This window comes from Chelmon rostratus, chromosome 4 (assembly GCF_017976325.1).
Source record: "Chelmon rostratus isolate fCheRos1 chromosome 4, fCheRos1.pri, whole genome shotgun sequence".
Classification (NCBI taxonomy): domain Eukaryota; kingdom Metazoa; phylum Chordata; class Actinopteri; order Chaetodontiformes; family Chaetodontidae; genus Chelmon; species Chelmon rostratus.
The window spans coordinates 12,707,847-12,735,041 of NC_055661.1; the positions used below are offsets into that span (position 1 = coordinate 12,707,847).

The 27,195-nt window shown below is 42.3% G+C and overlaps 1 protein-coding gene across 2 annotated transcripts in view; it reads right to left on the reverse strand.

Annotated features, from left to right (window-relative positions):
• Nucleotides 1-27,195, reverse strand: part of kank3 (KN motif and ankyrin repeat domains 3) — a 31,713-nt gene that overhangs the window by 2,231 nt on the left and 2,287 nt on the right. For both annotated transcript variants that reach the window (XM_041934868.1, XM_041934869.1), the window contains exons 2-10: nt 11,600-11,674; nt 10,194-10,282; nt 7,833-9,617; nt 6,977-7,079; nt 6,506-6,742; nt 6,174-6,264; nt 5,451-5,670; nt 4,392-4,537; nt 1,235-1,435 (exon numbers count right to left, since the gene is read on the reverse strand). In XM_041934868.1, coding sequence (XP_041790802.1) covers nt 1,235-1,435; nt 4,392-4,537; nt 5,451-5,670; nt 6,174-6,264; nt 6,506-6,742; nt 6,977-7,079; nt 7,833-9,617; nt 10,194-10,230 — 2,820 coding nt within the window. In that variant the 5' untranslated portion in view covers nt 10,231-10,282; nt 11,600-11,674. The remainder of the gene's footprint in view (nt 1-1,234; nt 1,436-4,391; nt 4,538-5,450; nt 5,671-6,173; nt 6,265-6,505; nt 6,743-6,976; nt 7,080-7,832; nt 9,618-10,193; nt 10,283-11,599; nt 11,675-27,195) is intronic.

Consider the following 27,195-nt stretch of genomic DNA (forward strand, 5'->3'; position numbering starts at 1 on the left):
CATTGTTATTTGATTTTTTTAAACTCTCAAATATTGACATTAGTGAGAGAGTAACATCCAGGAATTATTCTCCTGGCAGAATGCAGCTTATACTCATTCATTTAATGAGTTTTATTGAATTTCGCCTGTTTGTCTCTGTTTTAGAGAAATAAATTCACTAGACTTCAGTTCAGCAGGTTGGTACATACATACTTACATTCTCTGTAAACTGTAACACTTCCAAAATAATAGCTCTAACCCGATCATGGTCTAGCAAACAGGCAACAACTGTTCCAGAAAGAAATCTTGCACTTGGCATTTTTGTTTTACACATGGGAAGACGTAGACCTAATTAGACAGTATTAAACTAATTCAACAGAAATTATTTCATTTATGAGGCATACCAAACCAAAAAAGTGTTGTACCCTTACATGTCTAGTTAAAAGAAGGCATACAGTGAAAATCTAACTAAAAAAGAAAAGCACTGTACATACAACTGCACTGTTTTACAGTTATTGTTTGTCATGCTGTTATGTTTTCAGAGGACAGGGGAGATGGGGGGTTTTCCAAATGTTTCCCATCCCCCTGAGTCCATCTCTCAGTCCAGCTGTGCTACACTGAAACACAATCCAGGAGCTGCCTGCACTGAATGGCCAACTCGTTCTGGCACAGATGTGAATTCTCAAATATCTGTCTGTCTGGCTTCTCTTCAAGCATCCAGACCAGTCCTCTGTAAAATCACTTTAAAACACATGGCTGTGCAGATTAACCAAAAACAAAGCCAGAAATGTCATCAGGAGTGATGAGAAGAGTTTCGTTCCAGGCTAAGATTTCTGCTATATGAGAAAAGGAAATGTTCCCACTCAATGTTTAAATTTAGATTGTGATTTAAGTTGGCTGACAAAATGACCAATCTTTTATAATCAAAATGAACTTTTTCCACCTTTGACTATGAACTACTCTGATTGGGGCTCTCAAGCTCTCAGCCTACCTTGCTAATGAAGAAAAACACAAAAGAAGAGAAGAAAAAAAAAAAGAGGTGACGAGAAGGGGAAACTGCATAGACCTATTTCCCATGAGGAGTCGTTTCCTGAGTACAGATTAAGCTGAATCCCAGATGAGAAACTGTTCAGATGTTTTCAGCTGTCAGAGATCCAACAGTCCACATGCACATCCAACAGGCTTTGTCTGTAAGCTCAGGATAAGTTACTGAAAGTTTCCCTGAATGAGTGCATCAGCTGAATAAATGCCTTACATTATCAACAATGGATATGTCGCAGCCAGGCTGTTCCAGGAGCAGTTTGACAATCTCAGCACGGCCATGTTCGCTAGCACACATCAGAGCCGTGGATCCCTCGTCGTCCTGTACATTAACATCGGCACTGCACTCCAGCAGCGCCCGCACCATCTCCTGCCGGCCATGGCTAACAGCTAGCATCAACGCTGTCTGGCCCGCCTGCAAAGATAAAGAATTATAAATGCCATTTCTCCATAATAGAATACAGTGTTTCAGAGCTGACCATATTAGCTGTTTATAGCTTGAGAAATATTTGGAAAGAAAAATCAGCACCTCCACACAACACTGACTTACTGATACCAGTCAATGTTCCACTATCTGAAATGTGAATGAGGAAACTTCTGACTTTAACTAAAGATTAACTATAAAGGGTGAGGCACTTTTGTACTTTATTTGCATACGTGTAATCTTTGCTAAGCACACATGCCTTTTGTGTTTTTCAGCACTACTGAAATTTCCAGCACAGAGCAACCAGTCTTTGGCACAGCTCCTCTGAAACTGAAGTTCCTTGCTAAAGACATTTCAGTTATTATGCAGCAATAATATATTTTCTCAACCCAGATTTTTCTTGTCAATTAAGGGGTTAAAAATAACGATCAAGTGAGCTAAAGGTTAGCACAATATCATTAGCAAGCTATTCATTGTCCCTACACAAATCATATTCGTTCAACTTAGTTTCAACCCATGTTTTTAGCCTGGTCATCTGTAGTGGCTCTCTGCCTTCTCAGGGGGGCCCACCTCCAAGTTTGATAAACAGTGCCCACTGTTATGGGCCTTGCACGCATACATACTCAAAAGCTGAGACAGCAACAGACTGGCATTCACTGTGAATGGGACCTGGTGTTGCAGCCCAGCACCATCCACTGAGCACCAGTATAGGACAAACTTGCGAAAGCCTTAAAGCAAATGTTCTCTGACACAATGCATGTGACAACAAGTGAGAGCCAGATTCAGGACCGCAGTGCTAATCAATCAGTCTTTGCCAGATGTTGTGCTAAAAGTCTTGACAATGTGCCATACAAGGTTAAAAAAAAAAATTACATTTAGAAGATTATTCTGTATTCCAAACAAACTGTACAACAGAAATTTATTTATTTTATTTTTTTTAATTTTATTCACTTTACTGATCCCAAACTGGGAAATTATTCTCTGCATTTCACCCATCACTGTAAACACACACATGCACATGCAACATGCAGTGAACACACAGGAGCAGTGGGCTGCCGCATCAGGCGCCCGGGGAGCATATGGGGGGGTTAAGTGCCTTGCTCATGGACACATCAGCCGGCTAATGAGTATCTGTGTATCAGAGAACAACTGTCCAGTCAGTGTGTAGCAAGGCCAGAGACTGTTGGTAGTTGTAGCTGTAGTTGTTAAATCTCCTGGATCACACTCATTCGAATTTAGGGAGAGGAGTAAAGGAGGCCAGTTTACATAAATATAGGGAAACAATCCCTCAACACAGGAGAAGTTCTATGGCACCATTTATTCCCCACCTACAATGCTGTCCTTTCATCCCTTTTCAGGAGATTTAAGATTAAGTTTTTACAGTCAGCTTCATGTGACAACAATAGTCTAAACTTGGCACTCCAGTGACTCCAGTGGCTCGAACGACCGCCATGACGCAGCCTAACGACCCAATGACCTTGATAATGACCCCACAGAGGTTAAGTACCCCCCCACCGGTGGGAACTGAAGAAACTCCTTGGATGAGAGGCGAAACATTTTTAAGTCCAGTTGCCTTTGATTCAACCCTCCTTGGATATATTAGGGGACGTTTTGATGGCATTATATAGTGGATATATTTAGGCAGACTTCTCAAGAAACAGAACGTGTCCTATTACAAGGGAAGCCATGGACGGACGTCATTCATTTTTACATCATGTTTTGCAAGGGAAGACTTTCCAGCTACTGTTACTACCTCTGGAGGTGGTCTAGCCAAGCTGATCACAGTCTGCTCTGATTGCATTTTGATCAGAATTACATTCTTTTCTTGTACAGACACAATATCCAGATACAGATCGCATGTGCCAAGTGAAAATGTAGCCTTAAGTCCATCATGGAGATTAAAAAGAGTTGCAATAGCAGTGTAGGTATAAAAGATGGTGCATTGTTCCGAAGACCAAACCTAAAGCCACAAAAGGTTAAGATTAGTTTCTGCTAGTTTTAAAATTTAAGTCTCTAATTCAAAGGAAAAGTCAAACAAGTCCTTCCCAAATGTCACTGGGCGCATGACTCCACAGTCCAAAAGCTAAACTTGAAACAAAACACAGCACAAAATAGTATGATTTAAATTCCTGACTCTAAAATTGCATTGCGTGCCTCGTGTTGTTACCCGCGGCAACAATAACAAGCAGCAGTAATTGGATTTATAGCCAGAGATGCTATAAATTCAGAGTCCTATGACTTGGCAGTGTGAGAGCCTGTCAGGCGCCGTGTCCAAACACATACACTACACAACCTGATTAGATGAGGCGAAGAGATACATCCACTCGAAATTCAACCGATTCTCTCGAATGACTTGAGTGATGTGTAAAGCTACACATTTCCCTTAATTAATCAACCCCTAACCAACTCTTCATCTCAACGTAGTACTTTATAACAACGGCGGAAATACCCTGAACACTTCCACCGCTGCAGTAAACAGGGAACAAAGATCAGTATTATCCCCTTTCTTTATTAAACTCTAATTTAATTCATTGAACGAAGTCAGCTGAGCCAGAATCGACTCTTAAGTGATAAAATACTTCTGGTTGATGGAGCCAACTAAACATACACACTAGCTCTTTGTGCTCTTTTTTTGGACACTTGTTGGTCATTCACATTTCTCAGGTGATAGTGTGTTTGGTTTTTTTTTTATAGAGAACTGTATCTCAAAAAAGCAGAAGAAAATGGATGGATGTATCTCAAAAAAATAACTGCATGTTGTTTATTATTTTTGCCTTTCTTTTTGAGTTAATTAATTTGTCTTTGGAACAAGTGGGACCTACAAAAACGACTAGACTATGACAGTAAAATGACTGTGGAAACATGGAAGGACTAAAAGAAAGTGGCTACAAGCAATAACTCAGGAGTGAACAACACACGGGTGTTGTGTCTAGTGCAAGAGACTTGCCTGACTGGCCTTGGCGTTAACATTGCCCTGACCAAAGAGCTTCTTGACCACAGCCATGTCCTCCTCCTCCTCCTTCACAGTAGAGAGAGCAGCCAGCATGATGGCCGTGTAGCCCGCCTTGTTCTGCTTATCCACGCTGCACACGCCTGCAGAGAACACGTTTTTGTTAGTGTGCATTTAAGCATAGATGCAAGTGCACAAATATACAGAACAAACATTATTTACATATAAATGCACACACATACACTCAGTTACCAATTTATTAGGTGCACCTAGCTAAAACTATTGCAGTCTGATACAACAGTCCTGCCATGAATCCTTCCTTAATGAAGGTTATGATGTTCAGTTTTCATTGAAACCATTGAAGAGAGGTGCTGTGAAACTGTATTGTGTTATTCAGAGTGGTGTTTCTGACATAAACGGGATAAATGGGATGGTCAAAATAATAGAAACACCTGACAACACAAGAGAGGTTTATGTGCTCGGTGTTGTTTCAGATGGTTTTATAGGGATAACATAAATGCTAGCTCCTCCGTCAGGCTAACATCACCTGCACCTCATATAACATCAGCCAGGTTGTATTTGTTAGGTAATTTAGCAAAATGTTTGTTTCACACTACAAGAAAGGATATGTTTTGTTTTGGTTTTTTTTACCTGACAAAAAAAAAAAAAAAATGCAACATTAACACCACCTGAACATGACAGTTTTTATATCTGGTAAAATAATATCAATCAATTAATCAAAATTTATTTCTAAAGCACATTTAAAAACAACCACAGTTGACCAAAGTGCTGTACATGATAAAAGGGCATTACATAAAACAAATAAAACACAAAAGACAATAAAAAAAAAAATAATAATTAAAAAAGACCTCTAACAGAAGTGACGGAGCGCACATATGAGGATCCTACTCTCTCCCCATTGGCTCACAGACCTGGGGTCCCCAGACATGAAGACCTCAGTTGGACCCTTCTCGAATAATTTGTTGGATTGCTTACTGGATTATTATTGTAACCAGTCCAGTAACATTTAGTGGCGTGGATTATTCGGTCACTGACCTGTGTCCAGCAGCAGCCCCACCACACCGAAGTTGGAGTGGGACACACTGTAGTGGAGAGCCGTGTTGCCATTGCCATCGGTCATGTTGACCACGTGCTCCAGCAGCACTGACGACACCTCAGAGAACGCCATCAGGTAGTCTGAGACCCGTGAGGGCTGAGCCATCTTGGCGCTAGAGATGCGGAACCACTCGAGCTGTACAGTGTGACTGCTGGAGAGCTGAAGGTGAGGGAAGGAAGTCATGTATTATCTATAAGTATATGTTGTAAACAAGTGAGCAAAACAGAATCTGGAGCATATCCATCTCTAGACAATAATAAAGCTGTGTCTCACTACTAGTGCTAGTTTGTCACCCAGTTTCTCACTTTAGTTAAGACTACTGTGTATACTGTGTATTTTGGCAAGTTAAATAGTTCATAGCAGCCTGGCTTTCCACTGAATGTCAAGGGAAGTCCTTTTTAGCATCCGTTGTTAAAGCCAACAATGATCCAGTTCCTGGGCCTTTTCTCAGTCTAGACTCCGCTGTTATTGTTACATGAAGCTCCTATTGTTTGAGTTTAATGTTAGCAGGTGCCAGAAATATCCCTAAACAATAACATACAGTCCCACAGCTTTCATAAACTTAAAGTTATCATGATTTTGCACCACTCCATTAATGGAGTGGAGAAGTTAAACGTGCCACTCAGTGATAAAATGGTTTGAAGAAGCATGCAGGAACGCACCACTTCCTTACTCTTCAGCGTTTTGATGTCATCGTTCAGGTGGTTCTTTAGGATGAGGCAGGCTTCACGCATTTTGGAGCTCAGTTCAAACCTGGAACAAAACTATTTACTGCTTTCTGTGCATAGTTTGTAATCTGCAGTACAACTGCATGTAGATTTTACAATAGACATGTTTATACAGTGTATGTATATTTATATGATAAGACCTCTCTGTCATGCAGCATGATTTGGCAGAATTCACAGCACTGCACTTTCATCAGGAAACTATATTAACCCATTTTCTGTGGGCTCCTGAAACTGCATTCTTTCATACTAAGAGACAACATACTTACTTCTCTTTCACAGCATCAGATGAATAATTTGCGGCTCTCAGGGTTTCCTCATCTGTGTCGCTCTCATCCAGGTTGACGTTTCTCTCCTCCTCAGATGTTTCTTCCTCCAGAGCAGCCTCATCCTCCTCTGTGCTGTCCATGCACTCGCCTTCTCCACTTTCTGCAGAAGAACTCCCATCTTCCTCCTCCTCTTCCTCCTCCTCCTCCTCTTCTTCTTCACTGGATGTAGACTCATACCTGGGAGACACAAATATTTGCTGGAATACAAAGAAACTCGTGCAGTTCACATTTTAGGCACCTGGATGCCTCTTTTTTTTTTAATCAGCCTGCAGTTGGTGAGAACAAAGGCTTTTGTTTCTTACTTGTCAAAACTGACCTGGTCAAAGTGTTATTTCCAACCTCTAGACTACTGGCCGCCCTGATCTTATTTTTACTGTGGTAAAAAATAAAATTAGGTTTCATGTTACCCACCCTCCATTTAGAATGCCAACAAACTGCAGGCTCTTCTTGCCAGTGGTGCGATTCTCGCCTGAGTTACTCCCATCCTTCCTCTTCATGATTGACTTCAGCATACCTGTTACCATAAAACAGGTGGATCAAACAATCGGTCAAACAAAGCACACCAGAGAAAAGCATACCTCACACATGACACATGATGGAAACAAAATTATGGTTTTGTTATTATCTATTGCTGAAGGATTTCTTTAAACTACCTAATTTTTGTCTTTCAGTTGAGAGTGCTCTATAAAACTGAACAGCCAAATGGTTTCGAGAAAGTTTCATTCCCACTCATTTGTCTGTGAAAATATTTCATATCGAGAGGATGGCTTTATTTTCTGTAAGTTTCATGGAAAGGATGATGTAATTTGTAACTAATTATTTGTATTGAATAAAGAGTGATTTTACAATTAGTATTCTCATAATTAATTGTTAGTGCTTACTGCAAGCCAAAAATTGGGCATATAGGTGTCCACTAAAAGAAAATTAATGTCTTAATAGGTTTTAAAAGAGACAGTTCTTTCAAGCACATTTACCCTTTAAATTAGTACCAAATTACATTTAGTTGCACATACTTTCAAAGGAACATTATGAACTTGTGTACAGTCTCTCCATTATGCTCTACTTGTTGTGAGTATTAAATTATATTCTCCCTCTACAATGTGCCCTACATTGCACTTAGTTATATGGTACAGTTACATTTTTGCACAAATTTATAAAGACATTTCTATTTGATGTATTTTGTGAAGAAAACCATTCAAAGGAACCACATATGGCCCCAGGCTTGTTAAACTCTACCGTAAAGACAAGTACCTTTCTAAATTCTCACCTGTCTTGGTGTTGCTGGGTGCAGTCTTCTCTCCTTGGTCTTCCTCTGTCTTCTCGGCCATACTGACCACTTCTTCTTCTAATGAGACCTTGTATTCAGCGATGGTCAGCTGTCTTTTCTTCGGCACTTTCTGCTCCATCTTCTCTTCAACCAGGTTCTGCCATTGGCACCCAGTGCTGACCACTGCAACAGGAGCTGGTCCCGCCGGTTCCACTGAGGCTTCAGTCTGAGTGCCTTGTTCGATCTGATCTGCTGTTAAACTCTCACCTACACATGCATCGCTGACCTCAGGACAGCACAGAACTGCAGCATGCTTTAATGCAGGAGTCATTGTCTCTACCTGTGCATTTGTTGTGTCTGGTTTTACAAGGACCCCCTTCTCAAACGTGACTTTGGAGTTTTTCTCCTCCAACTGGGCTTTAAAGATCACCAGGTCTTTGTCAGCCACACTCAACCGGTCCTCTAGAGCCAGGATGGACTCCTGCTGGAATCTGATGGTGTCCTGTAAGGTGTCAATCTCCTGCTGTGACTCACACGTCAGCCCAAGTAGTGACTCCATAACCCAAACCTCAGCCTCTTTTGTGTCCACTCTGGCCTGTATCCCTGTCTCATGAACCAGAGGGGCCTCTGTTCCAGTGCCTTTATCACAGACATTTACCCTGGTGCCCTCAGAAGCATCTTTCAAACCCTGGCTGTAGTAGAAAATAACAGAGTCCATTGGCATGTCCTCCCCAACAGCCACTGATTTCTTCTCAATGACAGATGCTTTTTCTGGTGCTTTTACACAACTTTTTGGTGAAGCTTCTGTAGCTTTCTCTTCCTTCCCCTCAAATTTCTCAGTTAGCCTTTTCAGCTCACCTGATTTTCCAAGGCCTTTATGTCCCGGTGAGGTTGGTGTAGTCAATCGACTGTGGGCACTGTGGTCAGTTTGAAGAGTCTCTATGGTTTGGGTAGAAGACTCTGTGGATGGTTGCTTCTGCTGGGCCATCTCCATTGCTACTTTCTTCTCCTGCAGGGCTAACAGGAGCATGTCTTTCTCTGCACGAAGCTTGGCCACCTCTTTCTCAAGTGCAGGAACACCCTTTACCCTCTCTTCCATCTCCTTCAGCTGTTTCAAGGCTGTAGCCATCTGCTCTCTAACTGTCTGCAGCTGGCTGGGTGGGATTGGAGTCATTGCGGTGCCAGCTGCTGGAGTGCTGAGCCCAGAGGTTTGAGGGCTCGGTTTAGTCCAGCTACTCTGCACGGGCTGAGTGGATGGAGAGGGTAAGAGCTGTTTGGGAGGATCTGCGAGCTGGAAGCGCGCACCGTTCTGGTGGTGGCTGGTTTGTTCCTGTTGTAACCGCCGGCTGGTTTCCAGAAGAGTCCGCTCGACTCTGAGGTTGCGCTGCGGTGGAGGGGGTGGCACTTTGGCCCCGGCAGACAGAGGAGGAACACTTGGGAGGGTCACAGGGGACAGACAGAGCCCTTCACAAGGTGCTGACCCAAGGCGGTTGCGGGGTGGGGGCGGGGGAGGAGCCCTGCCATCCTCACTGGCTGGGGAAGCCAGAGACTCTGTGGATGTCCAGCCACTGGTGCGTCCCCCCACACTCCTCTGGGACAGTTTGACCCCTCGGCCAGAGCGCCGGGAGCTGACAGGTGCCCGACGGAGATTGTGCCCACTTTCTATCTCTTCGACATATTTGAGGAAGTCCAGATCCAGCTGGAAACCATACGGAGTCTGGACGGAGTAGGAGGCGGGCTGGTCGGCCTCCTCCTGACTGGAGTAGATGAATGGAGAGCCCAGATCTGATGGGGAAAGGACATGTAACTAGACAATATGGCTACAAACTGTGGAGTTTCATTTTGTAAACAAACAAAAGTTATGTGTACATTCAGTGTTTTCAGTTCATTGTGTGTATCCTTGATGTTCAGAGCAGAAATAATAATACTTGTGTTGCAAAGTAATCCAGTATAAAAATTTGTGAAGTCTAACATATATGTGCCTTAGTGTTACCTATTGCAGTCAACATACAGCAGATGAACTGCTTCATCGTATACTGGAGCTGGTTTAGGTGTCTGATCTGTGGTGTTTGCAGTACAAGCGACACAAAGACACATCAAACAATTTCAAATAGATTTTGTTTCCTGTGGTTAACGGCATTGTGATACCATCTGAACCACGTCAGTGCGGTATCCTCCACAAACCTGCAACTGGCAGGTTCAAACTAATTATTTGATTTATTACAACTTGGAAAAACTGCAGCGCACTGAGAGAACAGAGAGCGAGACAGAGGCCTAAATATGCACACTTTCACGGTCAAAAAAGAAATTCAGATATGCAAGGAAAAACAAAAACAATGGCACTTGGATGCATTTTCTTACCAGGCAGCTTTGGGTTCACTTGCACCGACTGAGTCATTTTTCAGGACTGGGACCTTTCAGCACGCACACAGCTTCAAATCAACACCTGGCTAAAGAAAACACAGAGACAGGAATGCATTTGTCATGACTGCACTTAGAACAAGAGGAAGGAAAAGGATGTCATTTCTAAAACACTGCACGGTAGCTTGTTATAAACACTTCCACAAGTCCTTCATGTGTTACCTCCTGACTATCAACAAGTGTGTTGATTTTACATTAACTTATTTTTCTATAGGAGTCAAAATCACGTTCTCTAAATGTTGGCTCTCCTATGACCATGCTTCTGTTGATAGGAGACAGCTTTACACACCGAGCAACTAAAAGAATATGACTTGTAGAGAACCCACATGGCTCCTTGCTCTCACTTTAATGGCGGACATATATGCTTCTTTATAGGGGGTGTAAACTTACTCCAAAGTGCGGAAACGCCTGAAGAAGTGTGTTTTCTTATGGCTCGTCAACATGTGTGACAGCCTGTGACTGAATGCAGAAGGAGGTGAATTCCCTTCTTTCACAGATAAAGAGGTTTTGTTAAATAGGTCTCTTGTTTGCTTTTCCTCTTTAGAGGTGTTGAAGGACATTGAGCCTGACATCATCTGTACCTCAGAGTGTGCGTGTGTGTGTGTGTGTGTGTGTGTGTGTGTGTGTGTTTTTCTAATTTCCTCCTTACTAGTGGTTGCTTGAGCTGTCAGATGATCTATATACAATAAGAACTTAAACTTTCTTAAGAGTGAGAGTTACTGTAAGTCACCAACAGTGCATGATTCATGCCTGAAATTCAAATGTATGTCCGTGTGTTGGTATAGAAACTTCTGGTACAGGGTGAAGCTAGCAGTTAGAGTCAACAACAAAGAGCTGAACGGTGTCCAAAAACCGCAAGACAGCTGCTCCGTTAACAACAGCGTCATACCATCCAGCACGACTGAAAAACCACAGAGGCCGCTAAAATCTGCCATACAAACTGCTTCACCAGGAAACCTTTCATTTTGGCAGAACGTCAGACAGAGAAATTCCGCGGGGACTGGCTGCATTGTAAAACATCTCAATGTTAAAAGTAATGAGTCTTTACTTGTATCAGTAAAGTAAAAGTTGAGGGCTTAGTAGCTCTGGCTGCCCACATTAATACTCTGGTTCTTTTTCTGTTTGTTCCAAACAAGACATGAAGTATAAAACACTTCCTGTGGTTCAGGAAAAGAGCTACCAGTTATCAAGAGTTCCTGCAGCAAGTGGAAAACGGCATGAACTGGACACTTGACGCTCTGGATCAGTGAGTAACAATTACAGACAAAAGGAGGAAGCGTCAACTTAAATATGACACACTCTAACTTCAATGAACGCTGTTATGTTGTGTCAGAGGAGAAGTTTACCTCGCTCAGCAGCTCAGTGAGAGATTCATGCAGCTGGAGTTCAGGCTGGTTCCCTCCTCCCTGCTGCACACAGCCCTGAGAGAGAGAAACACAGACCATCAGATCAGTCAGAAACATCACAGCAGAGGCACATCTACAGCGCATCAGTCATATATTACATGCAAGTGACAGAACACAGTGGATGCCAGTACTTCCATACATGGGACACAGGCTCACTGAGTGGAGAATCATAGGCTAAAGCCTTCATAGGTGTCAGATCTCAACCCAACACCTACTGGAGATCTGGGACCGACATGCCAATGCTCTCTACCACCATCACCAAAGCACTAAACTGTGCATAAGAATGTTTAATCCCTCCAGCTGACTTTTACACACTTGCAGAATCTTTACCAAATAGGTAAAGATGTTGTGTAAGGTGTTCTGTATGCTTCTGTATGCGAACACCTTGCAAGGATGTGTACATATTTGTCACAATTTGTCAACTGTGTGTCCACAGAGTGATCTTTAGTAGAAATCCAGAGTATTTTATATGATGTGCTATCATGTGACAAGAGAAGAAGTCGGGTAAGAGAAGCCAGCTGAGGGAGCAAATATGAGAAAGCCTTGATGCTAGACAACAGGAAAAGGTGTGTATCCACCTGCACCGCCACAAACCTCACGATCGCAGGTGCATTTACAAAGAAAATTCAAGGGCTTGCTGTCTGTGTGGCTCGTATAAAGTCGGTGTTTCGAGCATAAAACTACTTTTAGTGCAAATCTCAGTTTCTTCTTTGAAACAAAGGGCAAAGCATCTGTGCAGCACAAAAACACAGATGCACTCTGAAATATGAAAACACACAAAAACTCAGGTAACTGCAGTCATTCAATTTGTTTCAAACATACACACTGTTGTAGCAGCACACACACACACACACACACACACAGATGTGTTTTCCAGCAGCCTCGGGCACATTCCTAACACATGCTGTTGCAACACGCAGGCTGTCCTTCTGGCTGACTGGCTACTGATAACCTATAAACACACACACACACACACACACACACACAAACACGCACGCACACACACACACACATCATCTGTCAGCTCACACAGCAGCAGACAGACAGTTTATAGCCAAAGTTAAAGCCACAATACTCAGAAGGACAGACAGAATTATCACGGATTATATTGTGGGTCATATTAGACTAAATGGATTAATTCAAATAATGGTTGGAAGGAAAAAGGCAGAATCTTGTCTAACTGATAACGAGGTTTCTGCTCAGTGTCTTCCTGTCGGCCACAGCTCTGCTTCTCCTCAGTGCTTCTGTCAGTTTCTACTCTCAGGTCAAACCACCGTAGACACGATGCTGCAGCGGCCGAATCAATCACACGCGAGTCATATGAACGTTAAAAAGGTTTTCAAGGTTTTCACAGATGTGACCTCACCTCGTTGTTTTACTTTGGTCCAAACCACAGAGGGGCAGTTTACTGTACTTTGAGGTTTTGTATTGGGTTTGTTGAGGATCAAATACTAAATTAACCAGAGTTTATAAGCAAGTCACATGGCTCAGGGGTGCTTTGTTTATTGGGCGATGTGCGCAACATGTGATTCTGCCTGTATGGAATGAGAGGAGATTTGAAGCAGTAACAAATCTGGCTTCAGTTTACGCATCTTTGCCTCATTGTCTGCACTCTGCTGCAGTAGGTAGGCTGGATTACCCTGAAAAACTAGTACAGTTTGTGTATGAAGTGGTCTTAACACAGTTCCAATAGAGCTGTGACACGGTTTCTATCAATGACAACAAAGTATGTGTCTTTAAACATAAAACTAAGGGCGCATGAGTTTCTGGCCAGCTGACGGTGTGACTTCATAACGTTCAGAAACACAGGGAACCATGTTTTCATCACATCCGTCATGACTGTACGCAGGCACTCACTCTCTACAGGCACTACGTCATTCACATTTTGATAGAGACACCAGATCTAGCATTATAAATGATGCCAGTTACGTGTGCTGACGAGTTTTAGCCAGATGTGCTGCAGATCGTCAGAGCAAAAACACGTATGAGCGCAGATCAGAAATGCTGGAGGTTTGGGAACAATCACACTCTGGGACTTCTGGACCTGTGACCTTTTTCTGTTGAGTTGTGGTGGAATCCTTTATTTGACATGCACATGGCTACACTTTTCAAAGGTGGTGGAGCTGCGCCTCAGGGGCAAGCTTACATACATTAGTCAACTATAACTGACCACACAAGTAAATGCAATAATTTATGAATAGTTCCATAATGTTTAGAATATTGTGCAAAAGCCGGCCAAACATGTAGCTAAGCAGTATTAGGCGATATCACGGCTGTAATTAGAATTGAAAGGTTGCAGCGCAGGCAGAGGTCGAGCTCATCTAACGGGCTATGAAAATGTAGCTTAGCAAGCTGTCATTTCCTGCAGGTGCTGTGGATGTAGCACACGCTGGCCGAGTTTAACAGGCCAGTGCAGCATAGATCAGCCCAGTCTATCTCACCTACTGCGTGCCGCGATGCTAAGCACTGGAGTGGTACCAGCAACCAGCCCGGCAAATAATGGGAAGTGTTTGTGTCATCACTAAACTAACTTCTGATCATTACCGACTTGAGAAATCAGCTGCGTTCATTTTGCATTCAACATGGATGAGGAATTACGTGCATTGCTGACCTTGCTGTCGCAGCTTACTTGCATCTGTTATGCGGTTAAATATTATAAAATTAATAAATATTTATCAAACACCAAACCCTGGCACACACAGTGTACATGGATGGTCATGTGGTTATGTTTTCAGGTGTGGACGCAAATGATTTCTGATTCAGAAAGACGCTCGTCTGGATGAACATCGTTCTCGTTTGAAAATATAAACGTTTCAGCGTGGACGTAGCTTGATCTGCATCTACATCTCCTCTCGTCACCACATCTCTCTTCCTCTCTTGATTTTTTCCATTCATCGTCATCCTTCACCTTTTTCCTTTTCATTCATCGATTTCCCCCATTTACCCTCCATATTGTTTCTATTCTCCTCTTTCTCACCTCCTCATTTACATGGTTCATCTCAACCCTCCTCACATGACTCCCCCCAGACCCCCCCCCACACACACACACACGCATGCATGCATAAACACACACTTCCCCCAGCTCCTCTCAAGTGTTGCTGTTTTTCTCTGATTTGATGACAGACAGCAAATTACAGAGAAGCTGCATTCCTTTCCTCTACACCGCGAGTCCTGAGCAGCTGAGAGCCACGCTGTCAAGTCTCTCACACACACAAACACAAACACACACACACACACACACACACACACACAAACCACTGAGTGCCAGTGCTCATAATAACACTCACACAAGCCAAAAGCATAATTACAAAAATGCCCATAAACGCATATACACGAGTGCACACACACAGCAACAGCGACACAGTGCAAACTTGCGAAACCTGCATAAACACAACCATATGAGCGCTTCTATTCACACAAACATCCAAAAATACACACATGCACAGTCACATGATCCTGCAGTCAGACAAAGACAATGTTCACCGCTACAGACTTCAGTAATTTAAGTAAAGACCTGAAGAGGTTCTATTGTGAACAGATGAACTTCACTGTTCCTCAGAGTGACTGAACAGCCAGAGACGTCTGTACTTCATGGCTACAAATTACATGACGTTCTTTATTCAGTTTCAATGCGACGCTGCAATCATAACTGCAGAAGCTCACACCCAACAGTGTAAAATACAGCCCGAGCTCTGTGAAACGAGGTGGAATGAACTCTCCCATGGTCATTGTGATCCAAGAAGGCTCTACATCTATTTTCACTGGTTAAAAGATAAACGGTGTTATTTTATGCTTCCAAAGTTTCCAAGATGTTTCCTGGAGAGAACGACGCAAGCTGAGTCATTTTTAAAATCTGGATCTGTAAACTGCGATGGATATTTACAAGACAGACAGTTTGGATACTAATTTCAATGTTTGTCTTTAGACACCTTTGTCCCATTTATACAATCATGTGTTCACAAAGTGCTGAACATCCTTGCTTGTGAACCACTGAGCCTTTCCAGGATGCTCCTTTCATACCCAATCATGATACTATCACCTGTTACCAATCAACCTGTTTATGTGTGGACAAATATATTGTCTTTGTGCTGTTTTTAATTCAGTAGATGTCAAAAAGGCTTAGCAAATTACCACATTCTGTTTTGCAATCAGGGTTGTAAGAAATTGGAATGAAAGGAATCATCATGAAAAGTGACCAAAACTGCTCGAGAACTGAAGCAGTCAGAGCCACAAACCAAATGAGCAGCCGACTGTTATCTTTGTCATCTAGAATTTAATGAACTTGACTGAACTGTTGGAGCAGACACATTTATTTCCATGAAAAATCAGATGGATCAGCACTTGAACGACACCGATGAGAACAATTTGTTATGGATGCAGTTTTTTCCCCTCTGGTTCAGTAGGAACATGTGACGAGTGGAGAGGGACCACGGCGTCCCGGAGCAGACTCGTGGCTGTGTTATTAGTGCAGAGGAGAGCGCTGGGCTGTCCTGCGTTCAGTCCGCTTAATGGAAGAGGAAATGTTGTGCTGGTTCGAGGCTCGGGGCCATATTTTCAAACAGTGACCTCATCCCCCGCCACCCTTTTCCCAAGAAGAGAAGCCACAGAGAGAAAGAGGCTCGATCTGACAGATGAGGGGAGGGCGTGAAAGCCAACATCCCCTCTCACTGACAGCAACTTCAACTCTCCGACTGCTTTACATGAGAAAAAACCCATTCAGAAATCTGTGCACACACACACAGAAACAGAGATAAAAACCACAAATACAGGCCTCCACCTCTACGCTAATAACATACATACAACACTAGGGTTACTATACCTGTGAGGACATTCACTGACCTCATTTTCCCTCTCTTTAACAGTTTTACAGCTGAAAGGATTAATAAATTACTTGATCAAAGGGAACTTTATTGGCAACAATTAAGGTAATGGATATAATCGTTTTAAGAAAGCAAACATGTTTAGCTTTTCCATTCCAGCTTCTCAAGTTTGAGGATTTGCCAATTTTGACTGTTAAAAACGGTAAATTGAATATTTTTGGGATTTATAGCTGTTCTCCGAAACAAAAAAAGGTACTCTGGGGCTTTTCTGACAGTTTATAAACCAAACTAATCAGGTAATGAAAGAAATAATCAATAGATCAATTGACAATGACAACAGTCATGAGTTGCAGCCACAATCAATTTACTCATTATAACAAGATTTAATTTTTCATTTAACTGTGAAACTTTTTGTTCTTAACAAATTCAATCTGACCTCAAGATCCGTTTAGCAGCTTGACCTGAACAGCTACTAAATGAACCTCGAGTTGAGATCATTTTCTCAACTTCTCAAGAAGCCAAGAAGTGGTCAGAAAAATGGAAACGTGAACATCCACGATTCCATGACAACCGGGCAAAATGATCCTGAAAGAAAATCATGTGATCAAAAGCTCCGACATGGACCTTCGGGTGAGGTTGTTGTGTAACTTGTGTTTCCAAGTTCAAGAGTGAACTTTGAACCTTGACTTGTTGCTTTTTGACACAGGAAACAGTATCTCAACAGTGTCTAACTCTCATCCCAGTTAATCTTAAACCTAAAACCAACTGCTAATCCTGCTAAACTTAATCTCTTGTTTTTTGAGAAGATTTCTTTCATGTCTTTATCCCTGTGAGGACATTTAGGCCTAATAAACATAGAAATTCAAACACACACACACACACACACACACACACGCACACACACACACACAGAGGAGGGCCTCTTGGCTGCTGGGATAAATCTGCAGTTTCCTGAAGGGAAGCCCACTACTCCCCCAATAAATCCCCCTCATCACTACACACACACACACACACACACACACACACACACAACCCCTTCATGCCCTTGTAGGAGACCTCCCATTGTCTCCCAATAGGAACTGGGGGAGTGGGGGGGTCCTGCCAGGAAACCCATCGGGCCGTCCTGAAAGCTGCTTCCTGAAGGCAGCAGGAAAACACCGGAGAGAAGACAAGCAGAAACTGAGAGCTGAATAAATAGAGCCAGTGTGACTGACACACACACACACACACACACACACACACACACACACACACACACACACACACAGGCGTGCTGCGGCCATGGTCGACATCACATGATGCATCACACTGAGGTTAGATAACATGTTATCAGTCTTGGTCGAGGACTCAAGTGTTTAAGTGTGTGTGTGCGCTAAAGTGCCAAAGCGCACACACACAGTGACAGCCTGTCACCTCTCAGGATTCTGCCATGGGACGCCATTTCCTGTCTCCCAACTCTTCAGCATACTGTAAATCACTCACCGCCGTCTCGTATGTCCCTAGAACAGAACTCTATGTTTTTTATCACAATCAGGTTGACTTCAAACATCACATGCGTCCTGCCTCCCCTCCCTCTTCCTTCCAGATTCTCCCGCAAACACAATCAGCCACATTCAGCCTCCACAATGAGGCATTATGCCGCTTTGGTGGCGACGCTGTTTTCGAAAAGTTTTGTGAGGCCTCGTTGTTTTCTCCACACCATCCCCCCCACCCTGCTGCCTTCTCCAGACTGTTTCTAGGTTCAAAATGTCACAAAGTGAATTCAATAAAGTGGCTGGGGAAGTCCGACACTTGGTGAGTTTTAAGATGAGGAGTTTGGCAGCAGAGCGCTACAGGCTCCCACAGCGGATCTGAAGATGCTGAGAACCAGCTGCTCAGATTCAAAGGCTGACATAAAGCTTCTCGTGAAAGATAAGAGGAGGCCCCTGTGAATACATGCCAACATTTCTGCTCGTACCAAGTCCACGAGCAAACTGCAGGACGAGAGCTGTTCTTGGTAGATGTTCTGTCTGGAAAACGCTCCCAGCCGACAGCAGACAGATTACAAACAGATTCTCGAAGCAGGAACTGAAGGGTCTCGCCCAGGTGTTTATTGTTGCTGTGTTTGGACCCTTGTTGTTTGTTTGCTGCTGTAAAGCTGTATGACGGTCTTGTTTGTTTCCACTGTAGGCGGTTCACTAGTTTGCTGATCTTTGGATTTGGCTTGTATTGGGCTTTTGATGTGATTTTGATTGATTCTTTTCTATTGTTCCTGTATCGTACGGACCCCAGGTAGACCCAGCAGCCGCTCTGTTCATCCCTCTCTGTCAGATCTCCTCACTCTGTGATGTTCGCACAGCGTTGAGTTGCCTGGCTGACATTTTTCTACTCTCATCAGTGACTTCCTCAGCTCGACGGTCAGACTCAGTTGAATTCATTCAGTCTGACATTGTGTGCATGTTATCCATTTTCCTCTTCAGAGGGGATATTTTGTTTTGTTCTGGCCTGAACACTCAGTAGTGACATATCACTCTTGTCGAGGTCATTTTACATTGACAATCAAGACTCGCCACCATCTGAGGAGTGTGTTTTTGTGATTGTTGCTCCAACCAGCTGACACAGATGTGACACGCTGGCAGTGATTCAGAGGTCTGGAACCACGTTTTGATCCGATATGTTTCCCAAAATGTTGGAATTTCACACTAAAAACACGGGAACCTTTCAAAATCACTCACAACTGTAAAAATATTTTAGCATAGACCGTCTCTTCAAGGATGACGGGCGCCAGTAGCGACTTTCTGCTTCTGTTGGGAAAACGGCATTATGGTTCATCCAGTAAAGATTCAATCATGGACAACCACAAAACCAAAGACCTAACATGACTCGACATGACAGAATTCTTTGAATAGCAACATTATATGTTTTTTTTTTCTGGAAACAATCGTGTTTGCAGCCTAGAAAGCTTCACAAACAGCATCCAGTCAGCTGAGACTGAGGCAGTCCCATGGCTGACGGCTGGCTGCCCCTCCCTGAGACAAAGCAGGGCTCACAAATCCAGTTTTCCCCAATTAGCCAGTTTCCAGCTCTGATGTCACATTGCATTTTGGACCACCTTGTTTTTCCTCTATGGTGAGACACAAACTCTGCAAGCCAACAAAACAAACCGAACCTTTGGAGAAGCTGGTTTTTAAATCCATATTCGGCTCAAATCTCTGCAGCCTTTTTCTCTCTAACTGAATTTTCCTTCACAGCTGTGTAGATTTGTCTTTTTGTCTCATTTCCTTTTTCTCTAATCACTTCAGCTCTTCTGTGTTTTCTTGCCAAGCAAATAACTAAAATAAAGCAGTGTAAGTCTCTCTAAGTTGACCTAGATATCAGGTCCACAGATTTGTGTTTAAAATGAGACCGTGACCCATTTGTCTCTTTCACAACAGTAGCAATGAGTCTCCAGATGTTTGATTCTCATAACTACAGAACAAGACCAGATGTCAGCCGCTGCTGCTTTCTGCCCAGAAACAACTGAAATATGTGTCTATTATAATGTTATTTCCTTCACTGGTGGAAATTATACTAGTTCAGCATCTCTTTGATGGAGAGGCTCGGGGTAATGACAAGGCACTGGATGTGTGTAGGTCTGTGAAACGCTTTGAAATCTCTTCCAAAGCTGCTGAGAACACCTTCCTCACCACGGAGCTACTCCTGTGGAAAATACATGTTTGTGGGCTCTAATTCAGTTTTCCATCATGCAGCGATTGGGGCAGGTCATTACACCTGTAGTCGCATTGAGAGGATATCTGATGTTTGCCAGGCATGACGAAACTGAATTCAACATATCGATGCTGCAACAATCTGCCGTGCGATTTCATCTGAATTGTAAAGGAGACGCCGTTCATAAAGTTGTCTTCGTCTGTTGCATTATTTCATGAATTTATTCTGTCCTTAGGGTTTTTTATGCAATTGCTTTAGCTCTAATGAGAAACCCTTTGTTGTATCTAAGGGCTTTATCAATGGTTATTAATGTACTGATGCTTCATTTGCACATTTTCATTTTTAACCAAATTTTCAGAAAACTGGCTACAGAAAATGCAAATATTAGGACAAATCTGGAGAAATGCTGCAGAGCATCTGAACCAAAAACCATTAATAAATTATGTATTTACATTTACAACTGCAAACTTAACAGACAGTTGGAATAACGCTTTACCAAAGACTTTAATTTCAGACAACTTACTCATATGGCTGCAACAACTAGTCAGTTAAAATCGATTATAAAACTAGTTGGCACTGTCTCCTGAGGTGGGGACAACAATTTGGAACCAGTAGTTTTATTTTATGTAACTTCATAAAGTATTTTCCAAAAAACAACTGTTACGGAGTAGTTTACAAAATGACTCATATACATGTAATACGTAGTTCTCATCTTGTGCAGCTGCAGTGGGGGCTGAACACAGCAGTGTTGGAACCTTTTCTTATGACTTCATAGGGCAGGGGTGCTTTCCACGTCACCTCAACACTAAACACAACATTAGTTCCATTATGAGCCAGTGAACAGAGGTGATCTCTGTGTTGCGACGGGTTTGGGAAACCAGTATGAATTCTCACTTTGCCCTCACAGAGGTTTCTCAGGCACCAGATTAAAAAGCAGCAGCAGTGAGGACGAAATCTTGCGAAGGCGTAAGAGAAAGTTTGAATACAGCCACAAACTCAAAAGTTCTCTCTCTTGTGTGACACGCAGCACTTTCATTGTTCGATCCGAAAATAAAAATTGGGTTCAAAGGTTTGTGGCATCACAGTGACATGCAGTAAGTGTTTCTAAAAGCAGTCGTGGTTTTGGTTCTTCCAGAGTGGTCAGTTCTGACAGAGCTAGAATTTGACCTTTCTGGTGCTCGAGCCACAAGAGTCTGGTCTATCTTGAAACCAGTCTGCCAATCATGAAGCATTAATCATGGTCAGTGTCTGGTAAAGAAATTCACTGGATGTTGCCAAACTGCAGCAGAGTTTGGTTAGTTTGGTGTTTACCCACCCTGATGTTTGTGCACAGAGTTTGATGAGTGTCTCTTTCCCAAGCTCTGCCAGCACTTGAGATGACGTGGGTATTTTTAGCCCTGTTTTTTTCATTCAGAGCTCCTCAAGCAGTGGCGATAGAAGAGGGAGGTGCGTCTGATTGGACAGTAGTAGACCTCACTGACATCCTATAAACCCATATTATAGTCCGTAGGCAAATGGCCATAACGCGAACAAGTGTAAACCCTTCACAACCAATAGTCCACTGATAAAGAGTCAAGATACATTACATATAGTAATTTGGAAGTTGTAAAGCATGAATCTGGTGATCTTCTTAACGGAACAAATCCTGTGAAAAGACCAAAACCAACAACAAATTGATCCTACGAACAAATACTTTTTTGTGTAGCTGTTGCCTGATATATCTAATATTCTTTAGTGTCTGAGAGCTGCACTGTAATCTAAAAACACATAAATGAGCTGCACTTAAGCACTGGGTGAGAAGTTTACAATAAAAATGGACACTGTAGTTTATTTTCAGTGCTACATACACCATCCTGCTGCTGCAAATACTCTCTAGAGCATCAAATGTGCATTAATCCGCCGATGAAAATAGTCTGGTCCGGTAGTTTGCAAGATTACACACACGACCAAACGCATGATCCCCTCCAGTCTAACACCTGGTGGAGATAAAAACCTGTTAACTCTACTACATACTAAACTGTTCATGATATCTGCCCCACTTACAAGACTGTATGTTGGAGCAGTTGGAGCTTTGAGATAAGAAGTCAAGAGAGCTGACTGTAGATCAATTCAGCAAAACAACCTTTGGCTCTTTTTACTTTTCTGTTACAGCAATCAGTAAAACTACGCACATGGTGGTCTCTGAAGTATTTCATCATCTGGACATCGACATCGGTTCTCATTTATTATCTCATTACCTCAAGATAAAATGAAAATGATTCTAAGATGTTCCTTTTCGAAAGGTCTTTGTCACAAGTTCTCAGGATCATCATCTCAAATGATCAAACACTATGACCATGATCCCAACTGGAATATCTCAATAGTTGTTTCAGATAACTGAGTATTACTGAGACGTCTGTCAAGTAATCCTGTCATAGCTGGACAGGCTTTTATCAAAGGGAGCGATCACAGTTGATTGAATTTATTGAAAGGCCAAGATGAAGGACTTCATGATTAACATAATCAGACATGGACGACAACAAAATTCAACATTATCAAATTAAACTGCTTAAGTTAGATTTCAACAAAACCATGAGTATGAAATGCGTCTGATATCCCGAGACAACAATTAAAGTCAAACTCAATCTTCAAAAATTGAAACTGCAAAAACATCTTAATTGTTTTCTTGAGTTGTACGAGTCATGACCTCCAGACTAACAGGGCAAATAAAATTATGAGCAACAGGGTCGTTCTTGTCTAAATAACAAAGTCTATCAACCTCACCAAGAAAACACAGAAACTTTTGCCTGAGGCCACACAGTAATGCTCTCACCACAACAGCCTTTGTTTTACCAACAAATATTTGTTTAATTCCTATTTATTTTATTCTGCTGTGTACAGTGTACTTCCTGTCCAGCTGCCCAGCTCGAAGCCAACTCTGGAGCCATTGTTTTAAAATAGAGTAAACTAAGAAAAAAGTTTTACACTAAAACTTTGCGCAGAAAACTTGCCGCTGCCTCTCAAACACTTCTGAGGAGCTTTTCCTCCTCTCAGGGGCAACTTGCAGAGCCACTCCAATCAGAGAATCTGGTGTGAAGCTGAAAGTGGCAATTTCCATTTCCAAAGCCTGGATGCCTGTTAATTATGATGAAAGCCTCGTGCTATCAGCTTCAATGCAGCCCTGACACTTAAAACTAATTGTTGCCTCAGAACTTTAAAATCATAAACAAACCACAGTGACTTTCACAGAGCAGAGAATGAACATGTTTAAACTCTCCTGGAATTACTTTTGCGATTGCAATCAGCGGATATCAGTTTAGTGTTTGATAACAAATAGACAGCTGGCTCAAGAGTCCTCCTTGAACTAATAAACAGCGGCTCTGACCTTTAACTGGAAGTGTTGGGCTGCTTTCAGACAGTCATTGATACGAACGAGGCCAGTCCAGCAACCAGTGGTAGAAGAATACAGAAATGCACTGGAAAAACCCTTCGAGAGCTTTATTTTGAAATTTTATTTTGAAATTTCAGGTCTGTTTCCACTTCCTTCTTTTTCTGCTCATCCTTTGCCACATTTCGGCTGGAATGGTCACGTAGCACAATAACTCGATTCTCGTCCTGTAGTTCATGATGTTGCACTGTCTAATCGATGTTGAGTGTATTTAACGATTGCTGTAATGTGGGTAAAGACTTCTTTCAGTAATCAGCCTGTTCAGGAATTAGCCTGTCTAAGTGTAAAGGCTTGTTTCAGCAATTAGCCTGTTCAGGAATTAGCCTGTCTAAGTATAAAAACTTGTTTCAGCAATTAGCCTGTTCATGATTTTGTCTTTCTACGTGTGAAGACTTGTTTCAGTAATTAGCCTGGTCAGGAATTAGCCAGTCTAAGTGTAAAGACTTGTTTCAGTAACTAGCCTGTTCAGGAATTAGCCCAACTGTAAAGACTTGTTTTAGTAATTAGCCTGTCCAGGAGCTAGCCTCTCTGAGTGTTAAGCTAAGTGGCTAGTCTAGCTAGCATGCCCGGTAATGCTGTTCAGATATATGGAGCAGAGCAGAGGAGTCTCAATTTTTTTTTATATTTCTAAATACTTTTCTTTTTTGCTATATTTTTAATAGTCTTGTATAAAATGTACATATGTAGAGTCAGCTTCTTATTTTGTATTTTCCATTGCCTTTGCCATTGCTATTTCTACTAATGCTAACCCTGTAGAACCAAATTTCCTTAATAAAGTTGATCTTATCTTAAGTGCAATAAAAGTTTTCCAACAAGAGTAAATTATTCATGTAATCTGTGGTCAACCAAATATGGACAGACACTGACTCAAATGTCTGAAACTGCGTTATATAATCTAGTCCTGGTCAGAGTACTAGCAGCTCTCCTGCACTGCAACTGCTAAATATATTTAATGGAGTAACAGTTACAATATTTCCTTATTAAAAGTAGTGGAAGTCCAAAGTAGGAGAAAATGGAAATACTTAAGTGTAGTACAAGTACCTCAAAACTGTACTTAAGTACAGGATTTGAGAAAACATACTTAATTACTTTCCAGCACTTCTGGTGATGCAGTGGGGGTGTCAACACTGAGGGCTCTGCCGAAACACTACAGGGTTGTTCAAAACGCTGCACTGCCCAATCAAATGCATGCCAGCACACATTCCCAGCACATTTGTAACAAGAACACATTTCCGTTTACTTTGTGAATGTTCGATAAAAGATAGAACTGCCGCTGCAATCAGTTTCCAGAGCAAAATATTTCAGCGCTCAGCGCAGTGTTTTGGTGCCTGATAAGCCGTCATAAGCATTCATCTGCGGGCCCAAGACGTTTTATTGACTCACTGCTACCTGAAACAACACGTCCCCACCAACGCAGCCTCACACGGCTGTTTTCAGGCCGAACGACTCTGAAAGCTGCACTCAGTTCAGCTCAGTGGTGCTTCTTGAAAACTCTGAAACTGAATACACAGGAATTGTATTTTGTTTTATTGTTTTCATTGCATCATATATTATTAAATTATTATATTATTGCATTACATAATTGTATTAAACTATACTATATTGCATTAATACATTATCTCAGCTCCACTGATGGCACACTGGCTACTACTGCACTGCTCTCACTGGCTCCCACCCGGCATACTTAAAGCTACCTCATACATACAACCTCAGCATACAATAATGCTACCATCATTTGCCGTGGTCCTGCACTGTTTTGTTGCAGTATTGTAAAGAAATCCAAAACAAAGACAACACAAGCTGTTACAGAGTTAAAAATGTAAAAGAGGAAGACAGTGATTGAGCTCAGAGTGGAGGCTTGTAGGGATTCAATCCTACTATGTTCGTTCTTCTGGACTATAAACCCAACACACTACCTGTGAGAACATGCCGATTTAGTTTTTTACCGTAGTTCCCTGAAATCAGCTTGTGGCTGGTGAGTCCAGGTTTCTCTTTCCTTACTGCATTAAATTACTGCAGTGAACTGAGTAACTCACAGACTTGAGGCGCTAAAATTAAAACCACTTGTAATAGAGCTAAAAATACGACGGCATGTATTTTATCAAGCAGCAGCACTCATGAGGCCGAGCCCAGATCCAAATGTAATTCAGTTATAGTTTAATACACTGGCCTCCCTCTGTTCCAAGGTGTAAGCGAGGCAAGATGGCATCGATTAGGGAACATATATATATAAAAAGTAACACGCCGGGTATCAGAGTGTAACACTGACCCCGCGACACCTCTAACTAAACTTACAGGGAAGCTATTTTTGAGGCGATGGCAGTAAGGCAAACCCCAGGGTCCTGTTGCAGAAAGACAGTTTGGCCTGAGAGCTTCAGAGGGTCGTTATGAGATTAACACTAATTTAAAGGACCATTCCAGCACAAGTTTCTATTCAGCGCCTCATTTCATCCTTGTACAGTAGACACGTGGTTATCAATTAGGGAAATATTTGTTGTTGGGTTTTGTTTTTTTTTTTGCCTTAGTCATTTTTCTAAAAATGGCAAATTACAGTGAAGAAGTGAGCAGCAACCTAAAACTGCATGTTTAAAATCTAGCTTTAATTTGTTTCATTTCACAAGAAGATGCTAAAGGGGAAGTTCAACAAAAAGGCCACAACATCGTGACATTCTTAAAAAATGTTTGTTGTTTTTCTTCCCATGATTATTTCCCAACCAGTCAACAGACGGCCCCCCTTTTCTCTATCTTACTGTCAAATCATTTAACCTGCCTTTTCTGAAACCCTAAAGTGTGAACATACTCAACGTGAACGAGCAGTGGTTCGAGCTCTGAGCTCCTCGTCCTGTGAAAGTGAACCCAGGCGTTTTGCAAAGGTAAATCATTTGGGCCACAATCTGCAATATTATTGTTTCAGTCACAGAGTTGATGACTGCAGCTGAGGACTGGATCGAATAGAGGACTGGACCAATAGAAGGGTTGACAACTTTACCTCCTTCAGTCTGAGCTCCCTCGCCGTGATGACAATCTGGTAAAAACAGCTGCATCACTGCTGGAGCCACATCCATCTTTTTTCACTCATAAACAAAATTCATAAAGAAGGCCAGTGTAATGTAGAGTACCACAGCCTACGGTGAGCTACCATGAGGAGCTTCCTTTAGAGAAAACCTCCCACTCTACCTGCAGACACACCTCATCATCAGAGACAATGATACTGGACGATTTTGTAAAAGCCCTGTAATCCAGGGTTTCAGCGGTGTTGTTTGCTAAAGGTATACTATCCGGGATTTTCCTGAAACAATGTATGGACTCGTACAAAAGTAATCCCCCTCAATTATCACTTTTGACCACCTACAAATGTATTTTTCTGCTGACACGCAGCTCTGTGCCTGTATTTTCTTAATTTCTTCTTTTTCTGCTGTGTTCGGTTTCTGGGCTGCAACCTTTGGGCAGTGGGTGTGTAGCCCCCCAGCCAATAACAGCGCGCAACAGAAACATGTTTGGGACAAACATCTGATCTGATCTTCCCCGGGACGCCTCCGGACCAGAGGGGATTTTTGTATGTATGTATGTGTGACTCTCATTATCTTTAAGTTGATATAGCA